The sequence below is a fragment of the Phaseolus vulgaris genome, chromosome 10 (assembly GCF_000499845.2).
Source record: "Phaseolus vulgaris cultivar G19833 chromosome 10, P. vulgaris v2.0, whole genome shotgun sequence".
Classification (NCBI taxonomy): domain Eukaryota; kingdom Viridiplantae; phylum Streptophyta; class Magnoliopsida; order Fabales; family Fabaceae; genus Phaseolus; species Phaseolus vulgaris.
The window spans coordinates 6363684-6374873 of record NC_023750.2 but is presented as its reverse complement, the minus strand read 5'-3'; the positions used below and the strand labels follow the sequence as shown (position 1 = coordinate 6374873).

At 32.0% G+C, this 11190-nt stretch overlaps 1 protein-coding gene across 1 annotated transcript; it reads left to right on the top strand.

The window, feature by feature from the left end:
- The first annotated feature begins 5443 nt into the window (after positions 1-5443).
- Positions 5444-9563, top strand: LOC137818461 (1-aminocyclopropane-1-carboxylate oxidase homolog 12-like). Its single transcript, XM_068621907.1, has 3 exons — positions 5444-6174; positions 7238-7559; positions 9186-9563. The coding sequence occupies exons 1-3, from the start codon at positions 5645-5647 to the stop codon at positions 9435-9437; spliced, it is 1104 nt and encodes a 367-aa protein (XP_068478008.1). The 5' UTR covers positions 5444-5644; the 3' UTR covers positions 9438-9563.
- The last annotated feature ends 1627 nt before the right edge of the window (positions 9564-11190 follow it).

The window sequence follows — 11190 nt, the reverse complement described above, 5'->3', positions numbered from 1 at the left end:
CCAGTCATATGCTTGGAACAGCCACTGTCCAAGTACCACTGATTTTTCTTGCTGCCAATCTGCAAAACAGAATAAAATGATACAAATGGTACCCTTTTCAGTATAGGGTCCAGCACAGATTAAAACCTTCTCTTTGGTAGCCATTTTGCTAAATTCTTAGGCACAAGATGCTTTCTAGCAATGCAAGACCTAGAGGTATGACCAGATTTCATGCAGTAAAAACAGGTTACATGAGATGCCTTTTTGCCACTATTAAAAGTTGAAAAAACTGATTTTGCTGGAACAAAATAACTTGAAAGCTTTTTGACATTGGTTACATTTCCAGGGGTATAACCAAGACCATTCTTATTGAAAACAGCATTCTGTGAGCCAAGGAGAGACTCAAGGTTCTCTCTTCCCTTGGTGAAATTGGAAAGGGTTTTCAGCAAATACTCCACTTGTTTTTCCAATTTTTTGCAGTTTTCACAGGTTTTAATAGAGGCATGCAATCATGTTAGTTCAAGGCTTACCAAATCTGTTTTGGCTTTATGCAATTCTTCCTCAAGTGTTTTTACTTTAGGTGCAAACACATTGTTTACCTTTTGCAGCTTATTGCATATTACAGCTAGCCTATTTGCTTCATCATGAGTTTCCTTGAAAGCAGCAAGCAAATCATCATAGTTATCAGAATCAGCAGAAAAATTACTTACTGAATCAGAGCTTGACTCCTCATTCTTCATCATGAAGCACAAATTATTTTCCTCATTCTCAGTTGAAGAGCTGTTGGTTGAAGATACTTCATTTTCCTCCCATGAGATGTAAGCTCTTCTTCCCTGGTTCCTTTCACTTTTCTTGCTGGCAGATTTGTCATTTGCTTGATTGTCTGGACAATCTGTTTTGATATGCCCTGTTTTGCCCCAGCCAAAGCAAGTATACTTAGAGGAATTTGAATAATTGGGTTTAGGATACCTTTTTTTCTACTGGTTCCTATTTATGCTTTTCTTCAGGAATTTGCTGAATCTTTTTGTAAGAAGACTGATTGTTTCATCATCTTCAGCATCTTCTTTTTCCTCCTTGATCTCATTCAGTTCAGTTGCTTTCAGTGCAAGACCTTTGGATTTTTTCTCTGTTGTTTCCTGCTCTTTGAGTCTCTTGAGCTCTAGCTCATGCTCCATTAGCTTTCCAAAGAGTGCACCAGTTCCCAGCTTTGACAGATCACGGCTTTCGGATATGGAAGTCACCTTTGGTTGCCAGCTTCTGTCGAGGCACTTCAATATCTTTATGTTGAGTTCCTCTCTGTCAAATTCTTTTCCCAAACCAGTGAGGTGATTCACAATATGAGTGAACCTTTTCTGCACATCAGCAATGCTCTCCTCGAGTTGCATTCTGAACAATTCATATTCTTGGATGAGACAATGTTTTCTTGACCTCTTCACATCTTCAGTACCTTCATGAGTGACTTCTAAGACCTCCCACATCTCCTTAGTTGAATTACATTGGGATATCCTGAAGAACTCATCCATTGTTAATGCAGAGGTTATGATGTTCTTGGCCACAAGATCATATTGAGCTTTCTTCCTTTCGATCTCATTCCATTCAGATCTTGGCTTTACCACTTGTTCATCCTTGACAACCTGCATTGGCACATAAGGTCCATGGACCACAGCTTCCCAAATTAATGCATCCATAGATTCCATGAAAATTCTCATTCTAACTTTCCAAAATGCATAATTCATTCCATTGAACATAGGTGGTCTATTAACAGCAAAACCTTCAGCAAAAAAGCACATTAAACTCAGACATTATTACAAACAAACTTGATTAAAATACAAGTCCTAGCTCTTGATACCAATTGTTGGGTTTTAATAGTGTCAAAGTTCAAGAGGGGGGGTGAATTGACCTTTTAAAATCTTTTCGCAGAAACAGAGTTTAACACAGGTTACAGAAAATAAATCTATTTATGTGACAATGAACAAATTTATTTTGGCACTGTTTGTGTGTTTGAAAAGCGTTTATACAGCAAGGTTAATCACAAGACAATGCAGATGGATTTTTCAGATGCACACACACTGATATCAGATTAAGAAACAGTGAATCACAAAAACAGCAAGCTTTAATTTCAAGCACAAAGATTTAAGTTCAATTAATGGCTATACAGTGAATTGAATTAATTCTTACAATCAACCTGTTCCAGTGGCTTTTAACAGATTATAAGTATTCTTATTGAAATCAAACAGTTTTCCAGAAATTAAGAACAGTATGAACCGAGCCCAGAAAGAACAGATTTATTTATGATTGAACAGGTTTATTTCTTTGCTGTTTTAACAATTATGCAGAAACTTAAGTGCAGAGATTGAGAGAGAATGAACACAAGGCAGTTATACTGGTTCACTCAACTGAGCTACATCCAGTCTTCACCTAAACCAAGGTGAAATTCACTAAACACAGTACAACCAAGTACAATTCCCATTGTTCTTGAAACCTACAAGAACTTAGGTACTCTTGCTGAAAAAACCTATTTCAGCACACACCCACTCTTCAAGAACCCCTATCAAGAAGAGTGTACAATCAAACTTTTACAAGAAATGAAAAGTGAAACGACTACACCTGATTGAGGATACACAGATCTGCCTTAAACCAGTAGGCAAGATTGCTAGAACAGTAGCAGCACCTCACACCAAGCTTTTTGAACCAAACCAAGAACAAGCACTTTGTGATTTTCGAAATCTTTGAAGAACAGATGCTAATTCTTTGCAACCTCTTAATTCTCTGCTGTAAAACTTGTTTTCACAAATGTGTGAACAGTTTTTAAACTCAGAAACAAGTTTTCATTTTATAGAAAACCAACTTATAACAGTATTTTGAAAAACAGTTAAAGCTGTTATAAAATGAACAAATTGAAAATAAAATGAACTGATTTATTTTCAAAAAACAGTTAGAGAATTTGTTATGTGAGGACTTAGTCAATTATTCTGGTGCAGGGATAAAACTAAAAAACGTTTAAGCAAGACAAGACACCAGAGACAAAAAGAATCTATTCATTTACAGATGAACAGATTTATTTTTCAAAACGAAAACAGAGAAGCTTAACTATTTGAAACACAGTCGTTTTGAAAGGTTTTACTTAGTCAAAATTCTTGATGCACAAAATCTAATTTTAGCAAGACTTAGCCAAGGCATCAGTTTAAAAATGAATCTGTTTATTTAGAAAAGAACAGATTTATTTTTATGCAGTATACTTGTTTTTTGTAAAACATGTGAAAAACAGTTTAAGAAAACTTATGCTTGTTCTTATCACATGGTCAGTGGTTATGAGGTGAGTTACTCAGCAAAAAGTCCACTCTTAAACAACCTCTAAGCACTACCTAAGACACACTTAAAGCAAACCAAAATACATATGAAATGTACATATAAGTCTTCATCAAACACATATCTTGAAGGGGCAGCAACCATCTTCAACAGGGGTGACAAGACACCATGTACACAGTTGAAGCGCAAGTGAACATTGTTTTGTGACTTCAAGTGAGAGATTGTTGGGTATGAAGTTAGGACCAATTGGGTTGGGCTGACTAGGCATCATCTTTAGTGGGTGGGCTTAACCATTGTGTCCCTTTTATAATCTCTATTTAAAAAGATCATTGTACTTGTAATTGGTGTGCAACAGGACAAAATGAAAACCTAATAGTTGCCCCGTGTGGATGTAGGTTGCAGTTGGCGACCGAACCACATTAAATCTTGTATTGTTTATTTTCTGCAGTTGATTCGTGATTATGTGTGTTGCTTCCGCGTGTGTTTTTCCCATCAAGAACAATTCACAAGCCATTTTAGAATACTATATTTATCTTACATATCTTGGTGATGAGCTCTTAGTACTTTAGTCAATATATAGGCTTCAAGAATATGGTTGTTGCTTAGTGTAATCTTCAAAGAAGATATATCTTTATACTTCAAAGAAGATATATCTTTAGATAACATGATCGCAAATATTTTGTATTGATATGACTTAATATTGTCTCATATTTTTGTCTAGCACTAATAATGGAAGATTGCATTTGATTTTGAATATTACATATTATAAACAAGAAAACACTACATGAATATACACAATATAATGTGCAATCAAATTATATGAGATAAAAAAGTTTGATGTTCATTTCAAACCACTTAGTTCCAAATATAAATAATAAGAATATTGTTAAAACCATAAAGAATATGAATAGATATAAACTTATTTATTATATTTTTTTATGTAAAAGAAATATTTGTGATCATGGCTTAAGTGCAACCATTATGTTTTATAATTCTAAAAGAATGGTCTTATAATTATAAAAGAATGTTAGATTGTCTTACTCTAGTTTGATTACCATAGAAGGTTTGATGACACTTCAACTTCATAAAACACACATGTTACAAGGTTCACAAATGTAATAAGATAACCTGTTCTATTTTATCAACAAAACTTTATCCACTAAGACATGATCTAGTAGTTTTAGACAAGTATAAATTGCCTGGACTTAACACCTAAGTTTAATTTCATTGTTATCTTTATTTCTAATTTAATTTCTACTCCAACATACATATTAACTTTTTTCACATAATTTTTGTAAAATTTAGGAAATGAACTCATTGAAGATGATTGGTTTGGCTAAATTAAAATAAAGTCTTTGTCACCTCATTGTCAATAATGATAGAAAAATATCACTGCCTAGATTCCTATGTTGAACAATTCAACCCCACCTCTATTACCAATTTCAATATTTAGCCTTTTAGATTAGGACATCTATATCGAAACCATTTGAAAGTTTATACTAAGAATTTCATTTCATTTCTAACTTTATCAACAAAATGTTTGATATTTGTCATTTGGCTAAAAAAAAGAAAATTGTTACATAGCATCTAAAATGATTGAGAATTGAAAATATGATGATATTTACAACAAACTAATATAAAAACATCTAAAATAAATATTCTTTCTCTGATACTTTTACATTGCATTTGCAACTAATTAACTAATTTTAAAATGGGAGATTTGCAAACTAAGTTTTGGAAAAACTTTTAACAAATCATCTATCACATTAAACTATTATCTAATCAGACGACACTTCACGAAATTTCTAAAAAATAAATACAATTCAACCTTTTACTATTGTATATTTAATCTATTTTCAAAGTTTCTATTAACAAAAATTAACATTAATATATGATATTTCTCAAAAAAAAAATGATAAGTTAATGATAAATTATTAGGCAGCACCAGAAAATAAATATAAAAGATATTAATTGGAAAAAATTGAGAAAAATACAAGAAGTAAACATAAAAAAGTAGAATCTTTTAATTTTAATTGGCACATCCTAATGTGAGAAAGGTATAAAGCAAAAAAAATTAGAAAATATAAAATAAGAGTTTGATGTTATTGAAAGACAAATAAACAAAAATATAAAGAAAAATTACAAACTAAATGCTATTGACATAATAACAAGAAATACATCACAAGTTTACATATTCATTTTGTCAGTGTGCAAGTGTGAGATGATATTGAGTTTGGATCCATTATCCTTGACTCCCTTTCAAGCATATCTTTAAGCCTTAGCTGTTTCATAGCATTACTTAATTCTTCCCTGGCTCATCCACTTCCTAGTTCCAAGGCCACACTACAAAAGGAAAATGGGAACAACAACAACTGAATCTGACTTTGATTATGTTCTCAGTGAACGAAAAGCATTTGATGAAACAAAAGCTGGTGTAAAAGGGCTTGTTGATGCAGGTACTAAGAAGATTCCTAGCATATTCCATCATCCACCTGAGAAATCTGAGAAGAAGGTCTCAAATTTAACCGACACATGTCATGTTATTCCAGTCATAGACCTTGCAGATATTGACAAGGATGCAAGTAAACGCCAAGGGCTGGTTGACATGGTGAAGAAAGCATCTCAAACATGGGGGTTCTTTCAGGTGATCAATCATGACATCCCAGTGAGTGTTCTTGAGGAGATGAAAAATGGGGTGAAAAGGTTTCATGAGCTTGATACTGAACACAAAAAGGAGTTCTATTCACGAGATAGAACAAAAACCTTTTTCTATAACAGCAATTTTGATCTATATAGCTCGGGGCCTTCAGTCAATTGGAGGGATACTTTCAAGTGTTTGTTGTATCCTGATGCCCCCAAACCAGAAGAAATTCCTGTAGTATGCAGGTATGTATGTGTATCTATCAATTACATGTTCATTGAAGAAAAAGGGGGTTTCATTGTAGTTAAAGTACACAAATTTGGAGGCTTATATTTTTGTATATCTGTTGATCATAAATTGGAAGGTAAAACTTGATAAATTACCTGAAAAAGAAATCTACGAAGAAGAGGAATTGTGTTTCAAGGTGTTAAACTATGGTGGTCTTTATGAATGTGAATTGGAAACAACTGATCCCCTTTTTTTACTTGGTATGTCTCTAATCAAATTTGGCAATGTTGTTATGTTTGGTTGGTTGGGAAAAGTACAGTTCTGATCTGATATGCTATGCAAAGAAGCATTTCTGGTCAACTCTTGAATCTGCAGTAAGAAAGGAAGAAAATAGTAGCTGGAAACTATCTGGCTTTGCATATTATTATAATCTATATGGACACACAAGAACCAAATATCTTTCAATGCTTATCAAGTGAATCAAACAGAGGTGGTGGAATTGATCAAAGTTAGATGTGGATAATGGGAAAACTTGAAGTAACATTATGTCTTAATATGAGTGGTGGCCAAATCCTGTAATGTCTCTTATCTTTCTATTGTAAAACTAGGCCTGCATCTTGATGTAGAGGGCAGAATATCCCTTGTTGATGAAACTCATAAAAAGGGTTTGAAGGGTTTTTGATCTTCAAAGGGTTACAAAATAGGTTTCATCCCATATGAAATGCAAGCAAGAACACATGTTATATGATGAACAAAAGGAAAGAACAGTGTAATTCTTCATGACTAGCTGATCCTATGCTTCTCTTTAGCTCTAACCATAGTTCTTGTAGTCACTCTTTGTTGTATGTTATCCTTCCAATCCATCCCTTCATCACTTGCATTCCAATATTCTAGTATATGTTGCTTTATCTGAAAAGAAAAAAAAAATGAAATCAAAGGTAGTGTTAATTTGTGACTTGCTTTCATTTCTGCACAATACAACATGAAAGTTAAAAGATGAAGTCTGAAAAATTAAACTATTGTAAGGTCCAAAACTGAAATTCCACCCTTCTGATTGATTGCATTGCATGTTCTTTGCAGAGACATACTGCTGGATTACCGTAAATACATAATGAAGCTAGGGATTTTACTGCTTGAGTTCTTTTCAGAAGCTTTGGGTCTGAGTTCAAACCATCTCAAAGATATGGGATGTGCTGAGAGAGTATTTGGCCTTTGCCATTATTATCCTGCATGTCCTGAACCAGATTTGACTATGGGAAGCACCATGCATTCTGACAATGATTTCTTCACAATCCTTCTCCAGGACCATATTGGTGGCCTCCAAGTAAGATGCAATGAGAAGTGGATTGATGTAAACCCTGTACCTGGTGCTTTGGTGATTAATATTGGAGATTTTTTGCAGGCAAGTTTTCTGTTATTCTCCTTTTTTTCCTTTATTTCCTGCAACTTTTACCTATCATGGATACTACTTACATGTAAGGCTTCATTTTCTAAGGGAAGTTAGGAAAAGATAAAGGTTAACTTAAAACAAATCATCAAGGCACAACACTTATGAAGTAATAAAAATGTCCTGCACAATGTATTATTATAATCCGATGTTACCACATAGAAGAAACAATTCTACCAAACAACTGACACTTATATGAACTTCAACTAATGTTAAAGAATATATTCATAAATCAGAGAATATGCTGTTTAGAGTTTCTTCTCAGAACAAACCATACCACTAGAAATGGTATTGCTACCCATCTTCCATGTTGCTTAATTGTCTGTGTTCTTAAAAAGGTCTAAATGATCTTCACAAGATCGTGTCTTTCTTTTCTTCAATGACCAAGTAGTAGTCCTCTTTTCAATTAATTTGAACCACCAACACATGTGTGTTTCTGAAGATATTTCAATGCTCAAGTTAGTTGAAGAATAAATGAAAAATAGTAAATGCTTAAAATTGTATTATCTTTAGTATGCTTTTGCTTATCTAGACTTTGAGGATGAACTTTAGTCATTTTATAGTATCATTATCAGTCTAAACATGGATTAACATGTAATCAGGATAGTAATGTTTTACAGTTTGTAACAAGATAGTTTTTAGCAGACCAAGATGTACACAAGCTTTTGTCCCTACACATGATCGTGATAGGTGGTTAACAAGTCAGGACTTTTGTAAGTTCGGTGTCTTCTGTAGTTTGAGATGTTCGTTTGTTAATTTCTGTACAGTTTGTCTTTCATAATGTCCCTTATTGTATGGGTAAATTGACTACTTCTTCATAACTTACATCCCTCGTTTTGGAGATCATATATAGAATAGAGATAAAAACATTTAATAATATATAAGTGAGTACAAACTTCACCTTATAAACCAGTTTTGTAAGCTTGAGTTAAGTTTAAAGTCTACTTCCTAATATTTCTCAATGATCTAAACCTCTAAACAATGATAGCAAGATTCCACCTTTTGGTGGGAGGAAAGCCAGATATGAAACAGTTTGAGTTTAGTCATTTTCTTGTTATAATAGAATGATGGAGTCAGAAAAACAACTCATTTGATCCATGTTCTTGTTTCCTCCTAGTTGAGACAGACTTGATTGTTTCTATTATAAACACATCGACTAGAGATTAGAGTCTTTCATTGTATATAAGTGGGAGCAAACTTCAACCCTATAAGCCAGTTTTATGAGGTTGAGTTAGGCTTAAAGCCCACTTCTTAACATGGTATCAGAGTCATTTCGATCCTATCCTAGGGAGTATTTGTTGGGTTTATCAAGCCACCACCCATAATATGTTATCCCACATACGAGCTGCTGTTACTCTCGGCGTGAGGGAGGTGTGTTGGAGATCTCACATCGACTAGAGATTAGGACATTTCATTGTATATAAGTGGGTGCAAACCTCAATCCTATGAGCTGGTTTTATGGGGTTGAGTTAGGCTTAAAGTCCACTCTTTAATAGTTTCTATGTTGTTATTTGAATGAGCCTTATTGTTGGATGTAAGTTGTAACCATGTTGCTAATTGTTTTTGAGTGTTTGATTGTAGCTTATATCAAATGATAGATTGAAGAGTGCTGAACACAGAGTGCTTGCAAATCATGTTGGTCCAAGAATATCTGTTGCATCCTTTTTCAGTCCAAGTGCTGAGGCATCCTTAAAGCCTCTTGGACCTATAAAGGAACTATTATCCGAAGAGAATCCTCCCAAATATAGGGAAACTACCTTTGCTGAGTATGAAGCCTACTTTCTTAAAAAAGGACTAGGTGGCACCAGTGCCCTTACCCCTTACAAGATTTGAACTAGGAAATGTATGAGAAACAAAAGGTTAGCATAAATAAACATGTTCTTTTCATTATGTAATGTTTTTTAATAGAATCATTAAGATTTTTAAAATTATCATAAATTATTGTTGTTTTCTGTTTAACTTTTCTCTAACTCACTGATATCTGAAACTATGTTGACTTGACAAATTTTTCTGCACTATTATTTAGTGGCTAAAGTACTCAACCTACTAAAATTTTCAACTAATGTATGGACCTATTTAGTAATTTATTTTAATTTTTTTTACTAGTTATAAGATATTTCTAGCCACTATTTGAAATAGTATTTGAGATAATATTTTACATTCCATGACTTATTATCTTTCTATTACTAACTTTCACACACAAAAAACCACTTTATTTTATTATTAAAAGATCATTATATATTTCTTTGGTTAAATTTAAAATAAGTATTTCTTAGATAAGATGTTTACAAAAAGAATCAATTGTTTATAAAAGCAATAGGATTTTCTTAAAAAAAAATAAGGAATTACTTATTTAATTTTTTTTAATTTACTAAAAAATATTTTTATAAAAAATTAAATACAAACAAACTCACCCCATATTTCTCAAGTAGGCTTTCCCTAAACCTCTAAAGTACTTTCACGATCAAAATCAAAAGAGGTTGGTAACAAAATAAAATAAAATAAGAGTTCAAAGGTAGTACAAATATTTATTTAAATTATGAAAAAAATTAAATAACCCGGAGCATTAGTGAAATCAAATTTATGGTAATAGAGAAAATTAAATTACTTCAATAATCGATTATATATAATCGAATATTGTTATAATTGATTATATCTAATCTATTGTTATAATTAATTATAATTAGATTCGGTTTTTGATTGAAAATAATTAAGGTTTAAATAATGTTTTAGTTTTCCACCAATTTATGATTTTTGCATATGACGTTTAATAAAAAAAAGACTCTTTTTAATTTTTAATAAAAACTTTAATTTTGCTTTTGGTTCCTATTTTTTTACACATGTTAAGTGATGATTTATCTCTTAGTTGACATGCAAATAGACGAACACGTGTATTTTTGTATCCTTAATAACTTTTTACATTTTGTTTTTATTCTAAATAAAGTTTTTTCTATTTTGGTCTCATAATTTTATTTATTTATTTTTTTTGGTTTTTATATCTTTAGGTAATTAGTTTTCTTAAGAAACTATGTCTTGTTTATTTTTTAAAATTATTTTATATATAAAAATAATAATTAATGTGATGAAAAAAAAAAAATTCCTTTAGTTAGTGTTTTGAAACTCTTATTTCTTTAAATATTCTTTATTAAATGATAAAAAAATGGAGATTAACATATATCAGATTGTTTTGGGATTCTCTTCTTTCTTTTACTTCATTGTCAAATAAAAAATTGTTGAAAGAAAGAGGAAAGGTAAATCCTAATTAAAGATGATGACACGGTATACACCATATATCGGTCAAAATTGGATGAGTTTCAAATGTATTGGTATCTAATTCTAATCGATCGATATGTTTAAAATACATTAGGCACAATAGATACATGTTTAAAATACATTGGACACAATAGATGATTAATGAGGTTAAGTCATACGGAGAATTAAGTAATACACTCTTAATCATGATTCATACGTTAATTTCGATTCAACGACAAATAACTAACATATAAATAAGTCTTCCAAAAAAAAAAGGTACGTCATTATTGCACTGAGTACCAAACACTTACTCGAGCATTTGAGCATTTTTACA

Bases quoted from the DNA above. Each gene is read 5' to 3' on its own strand.
- LOC137818461 (XM_068621907.1), top strand. From the start codon at position 5,645: ATGGGAACAACAACAACTGAATCTGACTTTGATTATGTTCTCAGTGAA. The intron at 6,175-7,237 runs GTATGTATGTGT...TGTTCTTTGCAG, and splicing joins GAAATTCCTGTAGTATGCAG to AGACATACTGCTGGATTACC. The intron at 7,560-9,185 runs GCAAGTTTTCTG...GTTTGATTGTAG, and splicing joins ATATTGGAGATTTTTTGCAG to CTTATATCAAATGATAGATT.